Here is a 22,638-nt window from a genome sequence, read left to right as displayed (position 1 = left end):
GCGGAGGAGGGAGACGCCGCTTCCGCCCGGCGCCAAGATGGCGGCGCCCTTTGTCTGGTCGGTGTCACGGTGAGGGCCCCGGGCGGCGATGCGAGGCCCCCGCCGGGCCCGGCATGGCAGGTAGCGGCGGGGGGGGTCGGGGAGGGAGGCAGGGAGCCCGGGGAGGGGCTGGGAGGGGACTGGAGGCCCTGAGGCGCGGGGGGGCTCGGGGGCTGTGAGGGGAAGGGGCTGCGGCCCAGCTCGCCGCCTGAGGGGAGAACCCCCGAGAGGAGCCGTTTTGAGGGGGGAACCCCGGTGTGATTTTTTGAGGGAAGGCTGCGTGGGGGTCCCCCCATCTTTTTATCACCCCGGGGGGGGCTGTGGCAGCTCTTCCCCCGCCCCGATTTGCGCCCCCCACCCTGTGTGACACCCCTGAGGCCGCTGTGCTGAGGGGAACGGGGGTTTGCTGGGGTCCCCCCGCTTCCCAGGGTGTCCATGGGAGCTGTTTGTGTCCCCACGGAGCCGTGGGGTGATTTTGGGGCGAGGTGAGGAGCAAAGCCCTGTCCCCCCACCCGTGGGGCAGCCACCAACCCCTGGGGACACACGGGGGACACAGCCCTGGTGGCCACCACGGCCTGAGACGGGTCTCCGAGCTGTCTGCCTGCACATCAGGGACGTTGCCAGCAGATGAGTGGAGAAAACTTCAAAGCATCGTGCAGCAACTCAAGGGAAAAAAGGGTTTTTCTCACTTTCTGGCATCTTTTTTGGCCCGGTGACAGCCTGGACTGGCTGTACTTGCCCTCCACGGACATCACTTTTTGGGTACAGATGACACACTTCATGGACAAGCCACATTTCCTTGATTGTGTTTCCACATCAGAAGCTTCTGCCGAAGTTGCAGCGCTTGGGCAGTGTTCCAAGGGCGGGTTTTTTGGTGTGTTTTGTTGGTTGTTTTTTTTTTTTTTGCGAGAAGGTGAAGGTTTTGTAGCTGGTCATCTGGGTGCTGCAGAAATGGGCCGTTTTCTCGGCAGACCTGGGAATCTGCGACATCTCGGTAGCTCCGCTGGCTCCCTGCCCGCCGCAGCCACATCAGGAGCTGCATGAGCACATCCCTGGACCCAAAAGCTAAATAACTGAGGGGTTCGCAGGGTGTCTGTTCGCTCGGGATGGGTCCAGAGTGTCTCTACTCATTTCTCTCCTCATGTCTTCTTTAGTTCCTTTTCACCACTTTTTTTTTTCCTTCCTGCCTTAGTTTATGATTATTTTCCTCTCCTTACAGCTGAAGATGAGCTCGCTTTCCGGTTTTGCCACTGACCACAAACTCCAGAGCTCTTCTCTATTTCATAATTTGTATTACTAGCACATCTGTACCTTGAATGCGCTGGTCCGATCGGCTATTAATTTTATTTTTTTTAACTGAAAACGTTGCAGAATTGATTACTGGAAATGAGGACAGACTCCTTTTCGCAGAGGCTGGACGGATCGCGGCTGCTGACGCGCAAGAAGGGAGATGACGGTAGGCAGAAAATAAACCCCCTTGTCCTTTTTTTCTTCTCAGCATAAGAATGGGTGGCTGGGTTGTAACAGCGCTGAAAGGCAACGTTTAAAACATTATTTTTTAGCAATTTATTGAGGCTTTGGGGTTTTTTAGATGCTCGGGTGGCAGGTATGGGGAGAGATTAATGTAATTAATAAGCGAGAGAGCTTAACAGGGGTCATGTGGGAAGCTCCCTGGGACTCTCGCTGCTGTATTTATCTCTGTGAGTGTGGGTGTTCTCATAATGAAGCTTTTCTGTGATTAGTTGGGTAACGAGAGACTCGACAGCCACGTTGCGGGGAGGTTGGGAGGGGAAATGGCGCTTGAGTGTCTCCGAAACAGCAAAATTAGGGGGTGCCCAGTCCTGGGTCGGTGACATTGGACTGTGGTGCCTTTGACACACAAGTTTTAGGTCTTAAAACGGAGCTTTTGGTCCCATTTCTCCCAGGATGGCCGTGTAGAGACTGACGTGAGCGCCGGGAAGGGGGAAAACTCCGCAGAAGAGCTGCGGCCGCCTCGCCCACAGCCTCGCTTCTTGGGATATCTCCGCTCTGTGCAGCGCAGGGGTGAGCCTGGGCTCCGGGCTGGGCTTATCTCAGGTTTTCAGGTGATGAGGGCTTGTTAATTTAGCGATTGGGTGGACCAGCAATGCCAGACGTGATATTTGCCCTCCCCGGGTCTGTCCCTGTTTCAGTGCATCCCGTTTGGTCAGGGATGGGGATGGATCTCGGTGCTAGAGCCACGAACTGGCCCTGCTCGAGCGATGACAAAGAACCAGGGTGGCATTTTGGGTGCAATGTGGGGGTTTTTTTGATCCAGATATTTGAGGTTTTTAAGGCTTGGAGTCAGGGATTTTAGTGTACGAAGATGTTGGGGGAACGTTGGTCGCTGGCTTTGGGCAATATGGAGCTCGTTTCACCCTCGGCCCTGCTGTGCTCACATGCACCGATGAAGCTGTAATGTGATATTGCAGAGGAAACCACAGAAAATACGGATTTTTCAGGGAAGGAGTTAAATTTCTTGAGATTTTCCCTCCTTTGCAAAGCTCGGACACGAAGGTGAGGCGAGTCTGATCGGTGAGTGATAAAAATCATCGTTCAGATGCAAAGCGCTTCTGACAAATTACCAAAAATAGGTTTTTAGTGCATCAAACTATCGTGATTTCTCAGATCCTGCTGTGGTGAGCTTTCCGTGTATGACAGGCAGCTTTGCTTGTCCTGCTGCAAAAATCTCCCCGTTTTTCCCCCCTAAATTTCTTCTGCAAACCTTGCAGGGTCAGACTTACGTGGGGGTTTAGGCAGATTTTGATACAAACACTGATTTTTCTGGCTTTTGAGGGATGTATTTTGGGACAGGCTGTGGGCGTTTGGTTAAAAACGCCCTGAGATTTGAAGAACTGGGGGAAAGTCATGGCAGTGAGTTAATTGCGAAGGCAAATCACGTCTTTTGGGAGCGAAACATCCTCTCTGTGCGGGATCTGATGTTGTTGGAGGTGTCTGGGCTTCTCATCCCCCCCAGGAACGATTTTGGAAGCCAGATGGATCCTTGGGCTGGAAGGTTTTTCGCCAAGCGCGTTGCCGGCACTGGCAGCAGACAGGAGGAGGCTCCCTCGGCTCACTCTGCACTACACACTCTCGAATGGCTCCATGCTCGCAGGTTCTTGGAACTGACCTGCTTTCGTGGATCCAAACCTGTCACTTTTCCCCAAACCTGAAACTTCCAGCTGGTTTTAAGAGCTGGGATAGTGGAAAAGCAACTGTTGTGAGCTGGAAACCATCAGAGAGACACTGAGCATCAAAACGAGGAGCATTTGCCTGACCGTGACTTTGTTTCTTCCAGCAATTGGAACTTTAAGGGTTTCCTTGAACAAATAACTGTGGATAAATTCCCGTTTGCTTCCTTCTCCTTCGCCCGTCGATGAAACGATCCCTCCAGCCTCCACAGGAATCATTTTTGGAAAATGAAGCTGAGTGAAAACCCCATGTTCTTTACCCAAAACCTTTCGTTCTTTACCCAAAACCATTTGTTCTTTACCCTGCATCTTGCAGGAGAAAACTCCCAACACGTGTGAGCAGCTCGAGATCCTGCTGCGCCTCAACCTTTGCTGATGAGGACCTGCTCAAAAAATGGGATTTTGCTGTGTTTCCAGGAATTTACAGCATTCTTCAGCCAAGGTTGTGCTTCAAACAGGGGCGACTCCCTCCAAACACACAACACAAAAATAAAAATCCCTCAGTATCTATGATGCGAGCAGCTAAAACAAGTGGAAGATTTTGACGATGAAGGGACAGTGGCACTTGTGTTTGCAGAGGCAAGAGGGTTCCTGCTTGCGGCTTGGGCCAATTCAGGAGTGATAAATGGATTTTAAGTGCTGTTAGGGTGGCGAAAAAACATATTGACCGTTCATTTGCCGCTCTCTGCAGCCCCACGCTGGTGTCGTGCCTGTTTGAGGGGAGGTTTTGGGGTGGTGTTTGGTGGAGAAGGCTGGTGGCTGTAGCAAGGAGCTGAAATTTGGCTTTTTGGCCACATTTTTTAATGAACGGCTTGGTCAAGTTGTTGTTTTTCTGTGGCTTTGTGATCTGTCCTGTTTTGTGGCTCCTTCTGATGCAGCATCAGAGTTTCACCAGCCGTCTCACCCCGCTCCGTTTTTTTTTTTTTCTCCCCGCAGCCATGGATTTCCCCCAGCACAGCAAACAAGTCCTGGAACAGCTGAACCAGCAGCGGCAGCTGGGTTTGCTCTGCGACTGCACCTTTGTGGTGGATGGCATTGACTTCAAAGCCCACAAAGCTGTGCTGGCCGCCTGCAGCGAGTATTTCAGGATGCTTTTCGTCGACCAGAAGGACGTGGTGCATCTTGACATCAGCAACGCGGCAGGTAGGCAGGGGGTCGTCCCATATCCCTCCCAGCCGCTTAAAAGAAGCGATTTGGTGCCCCAGGGTTCTTCAGCCTGTAATTTAGTGCATTTTTGGGCTTTTTAAAATCACACAGACAAGAGGTGAGAGCTCATCTCTGGTTCTGTTGCCTCCCTTCCAGGCCTGGGTCAGGTTTTGGAGTTCATGTACACGGCTAAGCTCAGCCTAAACCCCGACAATGTGGAAGACGTGCTGGCCGTGGCGGGTTTCCTCCAGATGCAGGAGATTGTCAGCGCCTGCAACGCTCTCAAGTCGCTCGCCGTGCCGGCAGAGAGCCTCCCCGAGAGCCAGCCACCCCCCGCCGCCCCCGGTACGGAGCCTCCTCGCGTTCCCTCACCTGGGGAGGCTGGAAATCGCCCCGGGAAGTGGCCGCACTCTCTGGCTGCATCCAAATCCATGCACTGGGCGCATCAAGGGCGCCTGGATGGGGTTTAATCCCATCGTGACGAGCCAGAAGTTGACAAATTGATGTTTTCTTGAATTTTTATGGGATTTGAGAATCCTTCTGGCAGCTGGAGCACTTTGCCTCCTCCCTTGCAGGGGCCGACAAGGTGACTGTCAAGGACGAGAGGTTGACTGCAGAAGCACCAGGTGATCTTGACAAAATAAAACCAGCTCCTCCCGACCCGGAGGGGACAGAAGAGAAACCCGTGGTTGCAGAGGCACAACCTGAGGGACAAACGGAGCAGCTGGGTGGCCAAGACGGTGAGACACCCCAAAATCCCCCGGTCACCCTCCTGACACACCCTGTCCCACTGCCTGATGTCTCCTTGTGCGAGCCCAAGACACCCTGACCCTTGTAGGAGCAGATGTCACCATCCAGGAGGCCCCCAACGCCGAATTTCCTGCCCCCCCGCAGCTGGTGGGGAACGTGGTCAGAAGCGGCAGCCCCGTGGCAAAGAGCAATGTCCCTGCGAGTGCCAAAACAGGAGGTGGGTGCATGAGTGAGGGCGATGCTGGGGACTTTGCTGTCCCCCCGTTCTCTTCAGCGGCGCTGGAGTGAAGCTGGGCGAGGGTTGAACCCTCTTTTTCCACGCAGTTAATTTTGTTAGTGTGTGTTTGGCTGCGCAAACAGTGTTTCCTTCCCCTGTGCTGGGCACTGGGGAGGCCAAACCTCGAATCCTGGGGTCAGTTCTGGGCCCCTCACACTGAGAAAGCCCTTGAGGTGCTGGAGCGAGTTGAGAGAAGGGAACGGAGCTGGTGAGGGGCTGGAGCACAAGTGTGATGGGAGCGGCTGAGGGAGCTGGGGGTTCAGCTGGAGAACAGGAGCTGAGGGGAGACCTTCTGATCTCTGACCTGCCTGAAAGGAGCTTGGAGCCAGGGGGGGTCGGGCTCTGCTCCCCAGGAACAAGCGGCAGGACCAGAGGAAACGGCCTCAAGTTGCGCCAGGGGAGGTTGAGGTTGGATCTGGGGAACAATTTCTTCCCCCAAGGGCTGTGGGGCATTGGAACAGGCTGCCCAGGGCAGTGCTGGAGTCACCATCCCTGGAGGGGTTGGACAGACGGAGATGAGGTTCTCAGGACATAGGGCAGTGCCGGGGGTGGGGAACAGTTGGACTTTATGATCTTGAGGGGCTTTTCCAACCAAAATGATTCTGTGATTCCTGTGAGTCACAGAGCCCGTGGGGCAGGGTTGGGAAATGCTCCTCTGGCCACTCAGGCTTTCGGATTTTAGGCCTAATAACCTGCAATACAAACTGACTCCGGGTAGATTTTTTTATCCCCTGCATGGTACGATGGAGAACTGGATTTTTCCTAAGTACAGTAGGACAGGTCTAATCCCCATTGCCTTAAAACCAGGCTTAGAGTTAGGAAATACAAGTAGGTTTTGCATTGCTGATGCTGCTCTTGATCTCTAACCTCAGTGTTTTCCAACTGTCTGCAGAAATGGAGCTGGAAGCAAAGGAGGAAGAGGGGGAGATGACGGCGGAGGATGAAGAGGAGGCAAAAATCCCTGAGGAAGAGCAACCCCGGTTAGAAAATGGAGAAAACGCCGAAGATAATGAATCAGGAAGCACTGACTCTGGGCAGGAAAACTTGGGTGAAACCCGTCTGCTGCGTTCAGGCACCTACAGCGACAGGACTGAGTCGAAAGCCTACGGCTCCGTCACGCACAAGTGCGAGGTGAGGCTGCTCGTGTCCCCAGTGAGGGTCCCTGCTCCCCTGGGGACACATCAGGTGTCACTGGCCGCGTCTGCTCCCGTCTCCGTCCCCAGGACTGCGGGAAGGAGTTCACCCACACCGGGAACTTCAAACGCCACATCCGTATCCACACCGGAGAGAAACCCTTCTCCTGTCGGGAGTGTAACAAAGCCTTCTCCGACCCGGCTGCATGCAAAGCCCACGAGAAGACGCACAGGTACAGCAACGCTGGGGACACAGAGGTGCCACCGGGAACCCTGAGGTGCCACTGGGATGAGCTGGGTGGGGAAAGGGTTTGTGATGATGCCAAAGGCGGGAGAGTTTGGTGCAGCAGCTGCTGCATCTCTGCTTCTTGCACCAGCCTGGAGGAGCTGGTTGGATGGTGCCAGTCATGGAAAGACACCGACAGTGCCAAAAAAATGTGGTTTATAGATTCACAGAATCATTTTGGTTGGAAAAGCCCCTCAATACCATCAAGTCCAACCGTTCCCCAGCCCTGACACTGCCCCATGTCCTGAGAACCTCGTGTCCGTCTGTGCAACCCCTCCAGGGATGGTGACTCCAGCACTGCCCTGGGCAGCCTGTTCCAATGCCCCACAGCCCTTTGGGGAAGAAATTGTTCCCCAGATCCAACCTCAACCTCCCCTGGTGCAACCTGAGGCCATTTCCTCTCATGCTGTCACTTTGCTCCTTGGGAGAAGGCGGCTTTTTGCAGCAAGAACCCAAATCCTTGTGAAATCCATCAGCATGGTCTGGGAGGAGATTTATTTTTCTGCCCCATCCTTCCCTTTTGCGCTGCTTCAAGACATCCTGTGGGATCTGGACAGGTTTTGCTGGGGTGGTGGAGCTCGTTTTGGGGTAACTGGTGATTCTTTTCCCTTGGTTTGATGGTTTCATCTCCTCCTCAGCCCGCTGAAGCCCTATGGCTGCGAGGAATGTGGGAAGAGCTACCGCCTCATCAGCCTGCTGAACCTCCACAAGAAACGGCACACGGGGGAGGCCAAATACCGCTGCGACGACTGCGGCAAGCTCTTCACCACCTCGGGCAACCTCAAACGGCACCAGCTGGTCCATAGCGGTGAGAAACCCTACCAGTGCGACTACTGCGGGCGCTCCTTCTCCGACCCCACCTCCAAAATGCGGCACCTGGAGACCCACGACACCGACAAGGAGCACAAGTGTCCCCACTGCGACAAGAAATTCAACCAGGTGAGTTGGCTGGTGGGGTGAAATTGGGACTCAGGGGGATGTGGGGATATGGGGGGATTTGGTGCATCCATCTGTCTGTCCCCAGGTGGGGAATTTGAAGGCTCACTTGAAGATTCACATCGCGGATGGTCCCCTGAAGTGCCGGGAGTGCGGCAAACAGTTCACCACGTCAGGTAGCGCAGGGGTGGTGGGTGATGGGGGACAGGGACTGCTCTGGGGGTGACAGGGACTGCTGTGAGGGGAATTTGGAATCAGAGGAAGAGTTTCAACCAGGACACGGGGGTTTAAACCTCAAACTATGGTGCTGCGGTCACGGTGCATAAATTCTCGCCCTCTGCGGGGCCGGGCTGGGATCGCACCCTGGGGTGCTCCTGGCAGGAGCCCTTGATTCAGTTTTTGGGGATGGGGACGTCTCCTCCTGTCTCGCAAAACGCCAGAGGGGTCCAGATGAGCTTGATGGTGTCTCTCCATCCCCTCAAAAATCGGGTGTTCATTCGGGCTGTCCCCTGATCTGCGGATCAGCAGAGCCATCCCAGCTCTGCAAACAGCGACGGGCTCGCCCAAGGGAGTTCCTGGGGTGCTGGAAAGGATGGAGAGAGGGTGTTGGGGCCCCGTACCCCCCGTCCGAGCCTCCTCTGCTCTCAGGGAACCTCAAACGGCACCTCCGGATCCACAGCGGGGAGAAACCCTACGTCTGCGTCCACTGCCAGCGCCAGTTTGCTGACCCTGGGGCTCTGCAACGCCACGTCCGTATCCACACCGGTAAGGACACAACTGCTCTTTTCCCTGAGGGATTTTGGGGAGATTTTGGCATTGTCAATCCCCCACATCTTTTCCCTCCAGGAGAGAAGCCGTGTCAGTGCTTGATCTGCGGAAAAGCCTTCACCCAAGCCAGCTCCCTCATCGCCCACGTGCGCCAGCACACGGGGGAGAAGCCGTACGTCTGCGAGCGCTGCGGCAAGAGGTGAGGGTCCAACCTCATGGGTTTTTAAGGATGGGTGGAGGTGCCAGAGTGTCCTCACAAGTGACAAAAACCCCGGTGACCTTCCCCAGATTTGTACAATCGAGTCAACTGGCCAACCACATCCGTCACCACGACAACATCCGACCCCACAAATGCACCGTTTGCAACAAAGCCTTCGTCAACGTGGGCGATCTCTCCAAACACATCATCATCCACACCGGTGGGTACCGCCGAGGTTCTCCAAATCTTTTAACAACCTCAAATCTTCAAATAACACAAAATTCCTTTTTTTATCCCCAGGGGAGAAGCCGTTTTTGTGTGACAAGTGCGGCCGGGGGTTCAACCGTGTGGATAACCTGCGTTCTCACGTGAAGACAGTGCATCAAGGCAAAGCCGGCATCAAAATCCTCGAGCCAGAGGAAGGCGATGAGGTCAATATCGTCACGGTGGCTTCCGATGACATGGTGACGTTGGCCACCGAGGCGCTGGCTGCCACTGCTGTCACACAGCTCACGGGTGAGCTCGGAGGCCCAGGAATCGTCCTAAAAAGGGTTTTATCCCCAGGGTGCAGTTTTGGGGGTATCGGAGTGTCCCAAAAGGGAGGTTTATCCCCGTGGGGCACCTTGGGGGTGTCCCAGAACTGTCCCAAAGTGGCGGTTTATCACCAGGATGCAGCTTGGGGGCCCCATGAACTGCCCTAAAAGCAAAGCTTATTCCCCCCAGGGTGCAGCTTGGAGGTCCTGGTGCTGTCTCAAAAGGGAGGTTTATCCCCAGGGTGCAGCTGAGGGGTTCCAGAGCTGTCCCAGATATGAGATTTGTCCCCCCGGGTGCAGGTTTGGGGTCCCACAAGCCTCCCTAGAAGGGGTCCTAGAGCTGTCCCAAACATGAGCCTATCTATGGGGTACAACTTGGGGGTCCCAGAGTCAGCCCAGAAGGGAGGTTTAGCCCTAGGCTGCAGATTTGGGGGTCCTGAGAGCCATGCTAAGAGGGAGCTTTATCCCTGGGGTGCAGCTTGGGGGTCCCAGAGCCGCCCCAAAAGGGAGTTTTGTCTCTGGGGTGCAGCTTGGGGGTCCCAGCACCATGCCAAAATTGGGGTTTATGCCTGGGGTGCAGTTTGGGTGCTCCAGAGCCCTCCGAAAGGGTGGTTTATCCCTGGGGTGCAGTTTGGGGGTCCCAGCACTGTCCCGAAATTGGGGTTTATCCCCGGGGTGCAGCTGGGGGGTCCTGAGGCCACCCCAAAGCTGCGGGGGGGTGGTTTACCCACGGGGTGCAGTGCCCTTTTGCCGTGGCCTGACACCAGGAACCATCACAGGCCTTCCAGACGCCCCTCCCAACCCCCACAACGGGCAAAATCCAGGGTCCTGCTCCCCCCGGGGTGTCCCCCCCATCTCCTCACCCCCCTCCCCATTTCACCCCTCCCAGTTGTCCCCGTCGCAGCCGCGGTGACAGCAGACGAAACCGAAGCTCTGAAAGCCGAGATCACCAAAGCCGTGAAACAAGTGCAAGAAGCAGGTGAGTCAAGGCAGGTGAAACAGGGGGGGTCACTCACTTCCGACCCCCCCACCTCACAAATCCCTTTTCCCCCCTGTTTTTCCCTCGCAGACCCCAACACCCAGATCCTTTACGCCTGCGATTCCTGCGGGGAGAAGTTCCTGGACGCATCCAGCCTGGCGCAGCACGTGCGGCTCCACACGGCCCAGGCGCTCGTCATGTTCCAGGCCGACACGGACTTTTACCAGCAGCACTACGGCCCCCCCGCTGCCCCCTGGCACCCCGAGCAGGTCATCCCAGCCGGGGAACTGCTCCTCCGACCCCCCCCCGAACCCCAAAACACCCCCTTAGCCCCCCCTGCACCCACAGCCGGGGAGGGGCAGCCGCCCCCCGAGTGATTCCTGTGATTCCTGCTGCCCTCCCCACTTCGCCTTTATTTAAAAGCTGCTTGGAAATGGTGTAAAAAGTGTATTTCTGAATGGAGAGAGATGGAATAAATTGCAATATTTTCTAACAGCTGCTGTTCAGGGGATGGGGGGGGACACTGCGGGCACTTGGTGACCCCCCGCCAGGTGATGCTTTAGGGTTGCTCTTGCTGTGGGGGGAGGAAGGGGGGTCCCCAAAGCCCCTCAGCTGAGCTGGGGGGGTTACAGAAATCCTTCTTTAAGCTGCAATTGATTGGAAATGGATATAATTCAGATGAAAAGGTAAAAAAGAAAAAAAAAAGTGGTTTAGGATTTGCCAATGGGGTTTTGGGGTTAAAGGGGGGGAGACCCTCATCCTGCCCCCCCTGTGTTACAGCGAGTGGGGTAGAGGAAGAGGAGAGCCCGGTTTGGGTTAAAAAAAGGAGAAAATGGAGCTGCTGGTGACCCAGCATCAAAGGGGGGTAACAGCCTGGCCCAGTGCTGTCCCCCCTGCGCCTGGGGGTTCAGATGGGGACACCCCATGGGGACTGGGGGGTTGTGGGGTTCCGGGGGGGGCAGTGCTGGCTCCAGCCCCATCGCTTGTCCCACTCAGTGCTGGGGGGAACACATGGACATATGGGGACAGATGGACACCCCAGGGGGGGACCCAACAGCAACACGAGGTCTGGACTCCTCCAGGGGTGACAAGAGACACAAAACCCTCTGTGGGGGGCGAAATGGGGACATTAAAGTCAGGATCATGTCTGCTCCCTCCTCAGGTCCCCGGAATGGGGTGACGGACACATGGACAGACGTGCGACTGTCCCTGTGTCCAACTGGGCGTGAAACCACAGCACCACCCCCAGAACCCGCGTGTCCGTCTGTCCGGGCCCCTGTCTGTGTGTCTGCAGCCAGGAGGGGGCCTGAATCACCCCCAGGACCCTGGGTGGGTGACGGACACATGGACAGGGGCACGGACAGATAGACAGCTGCACATCCAGACAGATGGACAGACGGACACATGGGATGGCTGCAGGTCCAGCTGGACGTACAGATGGTGTCACAGCCACCAGACACACGGACAGTTGGATGTACAGCCGGACACACAGACAGATCTATGGCTGGTTGGACATGCAGGCACATGGACAGCTGCGCATCCAGCCAGACACATGGACAATTGGGCATCCAGACAGATGGACAGTGGCATGTACAACTGGACAGACAGACACCCGCCCAGCTGGACACTTGGCTCCCGCATCCCCAGCAAAAAGTGCCCAAAAAAAGGACTTTTTTTTTTTTTTCCTCCAAAGATCCTACTCGAAAATCAGCAATTTCACAGCCCTGCCCTGACCCTGCCCCAACTCCAGCGCCACGAGTGGGTGACAGACACACGGACACAGACACACTGGGGGGACTAAAGGGCCCGATCCTGCCCACGAGTGGGGGTGGGGCGGGGGTGTGGCGGGGGTGGGGCGGGGGTGTGGCGGGGGTGTGAAATCACTGATTTTTGAGTGGGGACTTTGGGGCAAAAATGTTCATTTTTTGAGCAGTTTATGCTGGAGGATGCAGGAACTGAGTGTCCAGCTGGGTGGGCATCTGTCCAATTGCACATATGAGTGTCCGTCTGTCCAGTGGTACGTACAAGTGTCCAGCTGGACGTACAGGTGTCCATGTGTCCAGCCAGAAGTGTCTGTCTGTACAAGTGTCCGGTTGTACGTACAGCTGTCCATCTGTCTGGATGCGCACATAACAAGTTTTCCATCCTTTAGCATAAGTGGCCCAAAACCGGACATTTTGCCCCAAAGATGCTGTTCAAAAATCAGCAATTTCACACCCCCGCCCCACCCCCACCCCACCCCTGCCACACCCCCGCCCCGCCCCCACTCGTGGGCAGGATCGGGCCCTTTACACCCCCACGATGTGTCCGTCTGTCTGTGTCCCCATCCGTGTGTCCGTCACCCACTCGTGGCGCTGTGGGTGTGGCGGGGGTGGGGCGGGGGCGGGGCGGGGGTGTGAAATTGCTGATTTTTTTTGAGCAGGATCTTTTGGGGGGAAAAAAATATGTCCATTTTTGGTGCATTTGTGCTGTAGGGTGCACGAGGTGAGTGTCTGGCTGGGTGGGCATCTGTCCAGTTGAATGCACACGTGTCCATCTGTCCAGTGGTACGTACAGGTGTCTGGCTGAACGAACAAGTGTCCATCCGTCTGTCCAAGTGTCCATGTGTCCGGTCGGACGCGCAACTGTCTGGACACACACGACTCTCGGCTCCTCCACCCTAGAGCACAACTTCTCAAAAATGGACGTTTTTGCCCCAAAGGCCCCGCTGGAAAAATCAGCGATTTCACACCCCCGCCCCACCCCCGCCCCACCCCCGCCACACCCCCGCCCCGCCCCCACTCGTGGGCAGGATCGGGCCCTTTCACCCCCATTGTCCGTATGTGCATCTGTCTGTCCCCCCATCCATGTGTCTGTCACCCACTCATGGGGTTGGGGGGGGGGGGTGTGGGGGTGTGAAATTGCTGGGTTTTGGGCAGGGCTTTTGGGGCAAAAAAAATGTCTATTTTGGGGCAGTTTGTGCTGAGGATGGAGGAGGTGAATGTCTGGCTGGGTGGGCGTCTGTCCGTCTGTCTGCACGTACAAGTGTCCGTCCGTCCGGCTGGATATACAGCTGAAGCGCCATCCCCACCCCCAGACCCCTCCCGGGGCACGGAAGGGGAACGGGAGAGATGGACAGACAGACGGACAGTTGTATGGCCGGGTGAGAAATAGGACTTTTGATATTATACTCTTTTGATACTGGGAGGCGTTTGGGAATTAACTTATTTGGCAAACTTGCCCTTTTTATTTTTGTTTTTTTGTTTTCGCATTTGCTTGGTTGTTTTCCGTGTTTGTTAACAGGCACCGATGCCATTTTGTTACAAGAAAATTACAGATTCACAACCAAAATACCAGTATTTTAATGCTGACGAGGTGTTTCCATGTACAGACCAAACTCAGCTCCCTGGGACAACTAAACCTCTCCTGCCACAGGAGATACCTCGTTATCCCCAGCAGGAAAATTAGTTAAATAACGAGCCCCAGGCCACCTGCAGACATTTAATGTCATAAAATCGCAGAATCATTTGGGTTGGAAAAGCCCCTCAAGATGATCGAGTCCAACCATAACCCACCCCTGGCACTGCCCCATGTCCTGAGAACCTCATCTCCGCATCTTTAAACCCCCCCAGGGATAACCTGGCAGAGCTGGGGGGGTCCCAGAATCAACCCCCTTCTCCTCCTGCTGCACCTTAACACCAAAAACCTTTTATTGTGACAATTTTGCGCCTGGTTCGCCACCCGGGGGATGGATTCCAGCCGTGAGCGCGGAGGCGAAGCCGCATCAGCCTCATCTTCCCCTTTCCCGGGCAAACTACAGACACCGATTCTTCAAACCCAGCTGCTACCAGCGGTTTATTAGCTTAAAATGACCTTTTCTAGCGGTAAATGGCATTTCTTTCTCACTGCCCAGCGCAGGGGACAGGATGGGACGGCCGGGCTGGGGTTGGAGCTGCTGTCACCGTGTTGTCACCCCGGGGAGGACACAGAGCATCTCGAACAGCAGGTTTGCCCCCAGGAGGGCTGTGTTTCCTGGAAAAAAAGACAAAAAGGGGGGAAAAAAGTCAAAAAGGGGAAAAAAAACCCCAATCCGTGAATGCCCAAGCACTGTCACCCCCGGCGCAAAGGCCCCGTCCTCGTCCCCGGCTTGAGACGCACCGGAGACGTCGTACATGGGCGCGACTTCGACAAGGTCACACCCCACGATGTTCAGTCCTTTACAGCCACGAATAATCTCCAAAGCCTAGAGAAGAAAAAAATTGAAAAAATACAGGTTCGGGCTCAAGAAACAATTCTGAGCCAGGGGACTGCTCAGGGCTCTGCTCTGCCCTTGTGCGGCCGAGGAAACGCGGCTGTTACAGCCCAAATCCCATCGGTTCAGCATTTTTTTTCCTCATCACCATGACGAAACGCCCCCCGGCCTCCCCAGCCCTTCCCTTTGCTGTGCTGGCACCAAAACCTCCTTTGACGGCAGCTGACACGCCAGAGGCCGTGCTGCCATCCAGAGACCTGGGCAGGCTGGAGAGCTGGGCGGGGAGAAATTTAATGCAATATAACAAGGGCAAGTGTAGAGTCTTGCATTGAGGCCAAAAGAACCAAAATTTGTTCCCCTGGGGTCACCATTTGGAGCCCTGAGGTGATTCTGGGGCCGCATTTGGAGCCCTGAGGTGATTCTGGGGCCGCCATTTTGAGCCCTGAGGTGATTCTGGTGCCGCCATTTTGAGCCCTGAGGTGATTCTGGGGCCGCCATTTGGAGGCAGCTCGGGGGTCACTCCCTTGTTCTCCTGCCCCTCTGCTCTGCCCTGGGGAGACCTCGTCTGGAATATTGTGTCCAGTTCTGGGCCCCTCAGGTCAAGGACAGGGAACTGCTGGAGAGAGTCCAGCGCAGCCATGAAGATGCTGCAGGGAGTGGAGCATCTCCCGTGTGAGGAAAGGCTGAGGAGCTGGGGCTCTGGAGCTGGAGAAGAGGAGACTGAGGGCTGACGCGTTCATGGGGATCAATATGGAAAGGGGGAGTGTCAGGAGCATGGAGCCAGGCTCCTCTGGGTGACAACCAGTGACAGGACAAGGGGCAATGGGTGCAAACTGGAACACAGGAGGTTCCACTTAAAGATGAGAAGAAGCTTCTTCCCAGTGAGGGTGCCAGAGCCTGGCCCAGGCTGCCCAGGGAGGTTGTGGAGTCTCCTTCTCTGCAGACATTCCAACCCGCCTGGACACCTTCTGTGTAACCTCATCTGGGTGTTCCTGCTCCGGCGGGGGGTTGGACTGGATGAGCTTCCGAGGTCCCTTCCAACCCCTGACATCCTGTCATTCTGTGATTCTGTGAAAAACGTCCCTCTGGGAAACGAATCCGCATCCCCGTCACCTGCGCAGGCGTCAGGCCGGCGATCTCCGGCGTCCCGGTGCCCGGGGCGTACGCGGGGTCCAGCCCGTCGATGTCGAAGCTGATGTACAGCGGCTTGTCCCCCATCTGCGCCCTCACCTCCCGCAGCAGCGGCAGCAGTGATTTCCCCCAGCACTGCTCGGCCGGGACCACCCGGAATCCCTGGGGCGGACGGACACACGGACATTCGCTCAGGGAATGGTGGGTGAAGCTGAAACTGCCTGAAAGGAGCTTGGAGCCAGGGGGGGTCGGGCTCTGCTCCCCAGGAACAAGCGCCAGGACCAGAGGAAACGGCCTCAAGTTGCGCCAGGGGAGGTTGAGGTTGGATTTAGGAACAATTTCTTCCCCAAAGGGCTGTGGGGCATTGGAACAGGCTGCCCAGGGCAGTGCTGGAGTCACCATCCCTGGAGGGGTTGGACAGACGGACACGAGGTTCTCAGGACATGGGGCCATGCCAGGGCTGGGTTATGGTTGGACTCGATCTTGAGGGTCTTTTCCAAGCAAAACAATTCTATGAAGCGGAGCATCCCCTGCCCCACTGGGGATTCCTGTCGGGAGGTAAATCCTCATCCCAGGGCCGGGCTGCAGAGCTGCAACATGCAGCACGCTCTGCTCACCCCCAGTTTGCTTGTTCTCAGCTCCGCTAACGCCTCAGTGCGCCAGGAGCATCTGCCCTGCAAGCCGGGCCCCTGGCATGGGACAAGACCCAGAACAGACGTATCTTTTCCTGCTGAAGCAAAGGGAACATTAACACAGGGAGAGAAAGCAGCTGCGGCCGAGGTTACCTGGTCCTGGCCGTACTTGTAGGGCTGGGGGCCGTAGGAGGAGCCGCGGAGGCCGATCTGCACCACGCGGCCGCGGTCCAGCAGCCCGTCCTGCACGCAGCGGCGCAACGGGCTCCCGTGGAAGATCCGCTCGCCCAGCGCCCGCTCCGCGGTGTCGGCGTGAGCGTCCACGTGCACCAGCCCCACCGGGCCGTGCCTGGGCGAGACGGGCCGGCCGCGTTAGTCCTTCCCACACCATGCCCAGCAAACCCGGAGCCTTCCCCAGGCTCCTTCCCGGCTCCTCATTCTCCATCTCCAGGTCACAAACTTACTTTTCGGCCACGGCTTGCAGGATGGGGTAGGTTATGGTGTGATCTCCACCTGCAACGGGACAGGGAAGAGGGTGCAAGGTGCTGCAAGAGGTGCTCAGCGCTCACTATGTTTGTTCCCAGGTGATTTTTTTCCCCTCTTGCATTTATCCTGCGCTTGTTTAAACAGCCCAGGGCTTCGTTCCTGAAGGAAAACCTGAGGTGCAGGTCGCTCCCTCCTTGGGAAAAAGGGAAGGACCAGAGACACACGGCTCTGCTGGCAGGGACAGGGACTTTTGATATATAACGGGTGCTCGATTCACTCCCGAGGACACTATAACTGATAATTTGCTCCATGTTACTCCAACACACTCGCTCCATTTAGCGATGCTGAGCCGCGACAGCTGGAAACTTGAACACGCGCCCAACGCAGAGCGGGATCGAGGCTTTGCGGAGGGACACAAACTGCTCTTTGCTCTTTTCTATTTGCTCAACGGGACACCTGAAGCACCCTGCCGATGGGATGTGAGGCTGTGCACTGAAACAGCCTCTTGGCTCACCCATCCTCTTCATTTTTGACACCATCGGTGGCAATCATTTCAGCAGAGAGCGCATACATTCACTACCTGTGATTTAGCACACCACCCATGATTTAGCACACTCCGTTAGCCCATAAATTAGCGCAACACCTCGTACAGGGGACAGTTCATCACTCCCCATGTTCAGGCTGAGCGAGGGGAGGATGTTCGGGGGTTCGGGTGGACAGAGACCGGGGTCCCTTACCCAGGGTGAGGGGCACGCAGCCGGAGGCCACGATCTGCCGGTAGGACTCTCGGATGAGGCGGCAGCTGTCAGGCAGGTTGTAGAGGTTGACGTTCACGTCCCCGATGTCAGCGACCCGCAGCGAGTCGAAAGGGGCAGCCCCGGTGCTGCCGTTGTAGCTCCTCAGCAGCGCCGACTCGGCGCGGATCTGGCGTGGGCCGAACCTGAGGAGAGAACATGGAATTATAGAATGGTTTGTGTTGAAGGGACCTTAAAGCTCCCCCAGTGCCCCCCCTGCCATGAGCAGGGACATCTGCACCAGCTCAGGTTGCTCAGAGCCCCGTCCAGCCTGGCCTGGGATGTCTCCAGGGATGGTTCATCCACCACCTCTCTGGCCAACCTGGGCCAGGCTCTCACCACCCTCAGCATCAAAAATTTCCTTTCATCCAGCCTGAATCCTCCTTTAATTTAAAACCGTCTCCCCCTGTGCTATCGAACAGCCCTGCTCAAGTCTGTCCCCTGTCCAGGGCGGAGTTCCCAGTGCCAGCACCTGCACGCAGCGCTCCCCTCCCCGAGCCCCGGCCCCCGGCACTGTGAGCAGCCCTCACCTGGCTCCCGGCCGGTTGGACGTCCCCGTGTCCAGGGGGACACCAACAAAAGCCGCGTCCAGCCCCTCCGCCGACACCTGGACCGGCAGCCTCATCATGGAGCAGATCCCCACGGGCCGGGCCACGAACTCGGCACTGGGGGGCACGTTGAACCGCGAGCCCCAGCGACAAGTGGGCCCGAACCGCAGGAGCCCCAGAGACGTCCCGGGCGAGGAGCCGGGGGTGGCCGGGACAGCCGGAGGTGCCGCGGTGACAAACGCCGAGAGGCTGTGGGCGCAGAGCCCGGCTCGCCGGGGCAGCAGCCGCCTCATCCTGCCCCGCGGGCCCCACGCTCTGCCCCACAGAGCCTGTTCTGCCTGGGCTGAGGTGCCGCGGCCGGGCAGGGAGCCAGCGCCTGCGCCGAGCCTCCCGCCGCCCTCCCGGGTGCAAAGTGCAGCCCGACACCCCGCGGCTCAGGGAAGGGCAGAAATTCGGCTCGGCCCCTGTGTTCTCCCTCTCGACCACCCCCTTTCCCAACAGCACGGGTTGTTTCTCAGCAAAAAACACGCATCAGGAATAGTGTGAATAGTGTGGCCAGTAAAACTACTGCAGTGACCATCCCTGTGCTGGGCACAGTGAAGCCAAACCCTGAATCTTGGGCTCAGGTTTGGGACCCTCGCGCCAAGAAAGGCCTTGAGGTGCTGGAGCGAGTTGAGAGAAGGGAACGGAGCTGGTGAGGGGCTGGAGCACAAGGGTGATGGGAGCGGCTGAGGGAGCTGGGGGTTCAGCTGGAGAACAGGAGCTGAGGGGAGACCTTCTGATCTCTGACCTGCCTGAAAGGAGCTTGGAGCCAGGGGGGGTCGGGCTCTGCTCCCCAGGAACAAGCGCCAGGACCAGAGGAAACGGCCTCAAGTTGCGCCAGGGGAGGTTGAGGTTGGATCTGGGGAACAATTTCTTCCCCAAAGGGCTGTGGGGCATTGGAACAGGCTGCCCAGGGCAGTGCTGGAGTCGCCATCCCTGGAGGGGTTGGACAGACGGACATGAGGTTCTCAGGGACATGGGGCAGTGCCGGGGCTGGGGAACGGTTGGACTGGATGGTCTTGAGGGGCTTTTCCAACCAAAATGATTCTATATAACATCAGGAACAGAAACACAGAATCTCCATCTCCTGCACCACGACAGGGCCAGAGGGACGCGCTGAGAAATATCGCAGTTTTCCTCCCCTTGCAGCAAGTCTGGTGGCATTTGTTGCATTAACAGCACGTGCCTTTAAACTGCACTTTGCAAAAGCACCCAGGATGCTGCAGAATCATAAATTAACCAAAGGCAGGCAGTGAAAGAAAACAAAAAAAACCCCAACTAACCTCAGCAGAACTGCAGACTGACAAAATGCAGGAAAAGCAGGAGCACTACAGATTGAAGCACCAGGGCCGGTGCTGCAGGACAAGCGCTTTGGGCCGGGTTTGAGGCCAGAGACGTGAAACGAGGTGGTTTCCAGGGGCCCGTGTCTGGAGTTGAGCAGCACAGGTCACACCGGGCTGGGCTCATAACGACGCGGTGAAATCAGGTGGATCGAAGGGCGAGTTCTGGTCCCTGCTCGAGTCACCGTTGGCCCTGGGAGGGAGATGAGCGCACGAGGAAAGCCCCGACTAGCAAAGCTGAGCCTTGCTGAGCTCAACAGCTCCTGCTGGGGGCCTGGGGGGTTTTGGGGTTCTGGGGGCAGCGGTGGCTCCAGCCCCGTCCTTCATCCCCTCGGTGCTGGGGCTGAGGGGCAGCATGTCCCCCAGCACGGGAGGGGACACACGGACACATGGGAACACACGGACACCCCACGGGGGTCCCGGTTTGTCTCAGGGCGGCACGGGGCAGGTTAAGGGGCACAAACCCCCCCGGCGGGGAAATGGGGACGTTAAAGTCAGGATTAGGCCTGACCCACCCCAGTGCCCCAGGATAGAGTGACAGACACCAGGACAGACACATGGATGGATGGACGGACAGACATGCAACTGTCTGTGCGTCCAACTGGGCGTGAAACCACAGCACCACCCCCTGAGCCCTCCAGAATCCACGTGTCCGTCTGTCCGCGCCCCCGTCCATGTGTCTGCAGCCAGGACGGGGCCTGAGCCACGCCCAGGACCCCGGGTGGGTGACGGACACACGGACAGGGGCACGGACAGACGGACAGCTGCACATCCAGCCAGATGGACAGATGCACGGACAGATGGACACATGGAACAGCTGCAGGTCCAGCTGGACGTACAGACGGTGTCACAGCATCAGAGACATGGATGTACGGACAGACAAGCAGACAGTTCTATGGATGGTTGGACATGCAGACAGACACATGGACAGCTGCACGTCCAGATAGACACACAGACAGTTGCATGTACAGCTGGACAGCTGTACGTACCGCCGGACACACGGACACTTGTATGTCCAACTGGACACATAGACGCTTGTACGTACCACTGGACAGACGGACAGTTGTACGTGCAGCTGGACACTTACCTCTTCCATCCAGCAGCACAAAGATGCCAAAAATGGACGTTTTTGCCCCAAAGGTCCCGCTGGAAAATCAGCAATTTCACACCCCCGCCCCGCCCCCGCCCCACCCCCGCCACACCCCCGCCCCGCCCCCCCTTCCAGCAGGATCGGGCCCTTTAGTCCCCCCGGCCTGTGTGTCTGTGTCCGTGTGTCTGTGTCCGTGTGTCTGTCGCCCACTCGTGGCACTGGGGGCGGGGCGGGGGTGTGGTGGGGGTGGGGCTGGGGCGGGGCGGGGGTGTGAAATTGCTGATTTTCCAGCAGGGACTTTGGCACAAAAAAGTCCATTTTTGGTGCATTTGTACCATAGGGTGCAGGAGATGAGTGTCCATCTGGGCAGGCGTCTGTCCGGCTGCACGTACAAGTGTCCTTCTGTCCAGCGGTACGTACAAATGTCCAGCTGGGCATACAAGTGTCCGTCAGTCCGGCTGGATGCACAACTGTCCATCTGTCTGGACACACACAGCGACTCCTCCATCCTCCAGCATAATCTTCCAAAAATGGACTTTTTTTTTTTCCCCCACAAAGGTCCCGCTCAAAAATCAGCAATTTCACACTCCCACCCCCAGTCCAGCAGGATCGGGCCCTTTAGCTGCCCCCAGCCTGTCCGTGTGTCTGCGTCCGTGTGTCTGCATCTGTGTGTCTGTCACCCGCTCGTGGCACTGTGGGTGTGGCAGGGGTGTGAAAGTGCTGATTTTTGAGCAGGACCTTTAGGGGAAAAAAAAATGTCCATTTTTTTTTTTTTGGGCAGTTTGTGCTGAGGGTGCAGGAGACGAGTGTCCAGCTGGGCAGGCGTCTGTGTGTCTGTCTGGTGGTACAAACAGCTGGGCATGTCCAGCTGGACACCTGTACGCATCACTGGACAGACGGACACTTGTACACCCAGCCGGACACTCACCTCCTGCACCCCCAGCACAAACTGCTCAAAAATGGACATTTTGCCCCAAAGGTCCCACTTGAAAAATCAGCAATTTCGCACCCCTGCCACACCCACAGCGCCACGAGTGGGTGACGGACACACGGACGGGGACACAGACGGACATGTGGGAGGAGGGGTGTCTAAAGGGCCCGATCCTGTTCAAGTGTGTGTGGGGGTGGGGTGTGAAATCGCTGATTTTTTGCGCCGGGACATTGGGACAAAAATGTCCATTTTTGGGCAGTTTATGCTGGGATGCAGGAGGTGAGTGCCTGGCTGGGCAGGCGTCTGTCCGGCCGCACGGACAAGTGTCCGTCTGTTCAGTGGTACATACAAGTGTCCGTCAGTCCAGCGGTATGTACAAGTGTCTGTCTGTCCAGTGGTACTGTCCAGTCCGGTCACTCGCCTCCTGCTCGCTCAGCACAACCACCCCCCAAAAATGCACTTTTTGTCCCAAAGGTCCCACTCGAAAAATTAGCAATTTCGCACCCCTGCCCTGACCCCACTCGTGGGCAGGATCGGACCTTTTCAACTTCCCCCAATTGTCCGTCTGTCTGTCCCCCGCTCCGTGTGTCTGTCACGCACTCATGGCTCTGGGAGGAGGGGCAGGATCGGGCCCTTTACCTTCTCCCCCCATCCACGTGTCCGTCTGTCTGTCCATCCCTCCCTTCCCCCCCACCAGGCACCAGGGGAGGCTCTTGGGCCCGATCCTGACTCCAGGGGCCCCCCCCCCCCATCCCTTCTCCCGGATCCAAGGGCACCAGCTGCTCCATTTTCCCCGTTTTTCACCCCAAACAGGGCTCCCCTCTCCCTCCACCCCCCAGCTCACATGGCGGGGGGGGGTCGGGTCTTCCCTCTAACCCCCAATTCTTCTCCCAAATCTCCTTTTTTCCCATCTCTTCCTGATTTTACCCCATTCACGCACCCACTGGTGAAGAACCAGGGGTTCCCTCCCGCGCCCACGTGGCTTTTGGGTGTAAAGCCGGTGAAAAATGTCAAGTCCGGCTCTTAACAGCACGTATCAAAATTCGTTGTTTTTTTTTTTTTAGCAAGTAGTCAGTGTGCATCGAAATGAAAAGCAAAAAAATTTGCAACTTCGGTTTTCAACAAATTATTTACAACACACAAATGCGAATAAACAGA

The 22,638-nt window shown here is 56.9% G+C and overlaps 2 protein-coding genes across 5 annotated transcripts; one reads left to right on the top strand and one right to left on the bottom strand.

Moving 5' to 3' along the window:
* ZBTB17 (zinc finger and BTB domain containing 17) lies at positions 1–10,730 on the top strand. 4 transcript variants are annotated; one of them, XM_065649958.1, is made up of 17 exons: positions 1–120; positions 1,411–1,495; positions 1,965–2,082; positions 4,185–4,391; positions 4,551–4,739; positions 4,970–5,134; positions 5,239–5,361; positions 6,314–6,552; positions 6,645–6,787; positions 7,479–7,779; positions 7,865–7,952; positions 8,425–8,541; positions 8,623–8,743; positions 8,833–8,963; positions 9,044–9,259; positions 10,166–10,255; positions 10,346–10,730. In XM_065649958.1, exons 2-17 carry the CDS (start codon positions 1,490–1,492, stop codon positions 10,630–10,632), a joined length of 2,541 nt encoding a protein of 846 aa, XP_065506030.1. In that variant the 5' UTR covers positions 1–120; positions 1,411–1,489; the 3' UTR covers positions 10,633–10,730. The 4 variants fall into 4 exon arrangements, with proteins under 4 accessions (XP_065506030.1, XP_065506029.1, XP_065506032.1 ...); XM_065649957.1 differs by having other exon boundaries at positions 5,233–5,361; XM_065649960.1 differs by lacking the exons at positions 1–120; positions 1,411–1,495 and having other exon boundaries at positions 2,048–2,123; positions 5,233–5,361.
* A 3,452-nt stretch (positions 10,731–14,182) lies between these two features.
* Positions 14,183–18,370, bottom strand: AGMAT (agmatinase (putative)). Its single transcript, XM_065650288.1, has 7 exons — positions 18,060–18,370; positions 17,473–17,675; positions 16,714–16,762; positions 16,403–16,598; positions 15,600–15,779; positions 14,393–14,477; positions 14,183–14,266 (listed from the first exon to the last, which is right to left on the bottom strand). Exons 1-7 carry the CDS (start codon positions 18,368–18,370, stop codon positions 14,193–14,195), a joined length of 1,098 nt encoding a protein of 365 aa, XP_065506360.1. The 3' UTR covers positions 14,183–14,192.
* Between the last annotated feature and the right edge of the window lie 4,268 nt (positions 18,371–22,638).

This window comes from Caloenas nicobarica, chromosome 22, assembly GCF_036013445.1.
Source record: "Caloenas nicobarica isolate bCalNic1 chromosome 22, bCalNic1.hap1, whole genome shotgun sequence".
NCBI classification, from domain to species: Eukaryota; Metazoa; Chordata; class Aves; order Columbiformes; family Columbidae; genus Caloenas; species Caloenas nicobarica.
The sequence above is the reverse complement of the archived record's forward strand: the minus strand, read 5'-3'. Positions and strand labels throughout refer to the sequence as shown.

Coding starts and splice junctions, on each gene's coding strand:
- AGMAT (XM_065650288.1), bottom strand. CDS start 18,370: ATGAGGCGGCTGCTGCCCCGGCGAGCCGGGCTCTGCGCCCACAGCCTC. Junction 16,763..17,472: donor CTGCGTGCCCCTCACCCTGG/GTAAGGGACCCC, acceptor GTCCCGTTGCAG/GTGGAGATCACACCATAACC. Junction 14,267..14,392: donor GCCCATGTACGACGTCTCCG/GTGCGTCTCAAG, acceptor CTTTTTTTCCAG/GAAACACAGCCCTCCTGGGG.
- ZBTB17 (XM_065649957.1), top strand. Junction 6,553..6,644: donor CCGTCACGCACAAGTGCGAG/GTGAGGCTGCTC, acceptor CTCCGTCCCCAG/GACTGCGGGAAGGAGTTCAC. Junction 8,964..9,043: donor ACACATCATCATCCACACCG/GTGGGTACCGCC, acceptor TTTTATCCCCAG/GGGAGAAGCCGTTTTTGTGT.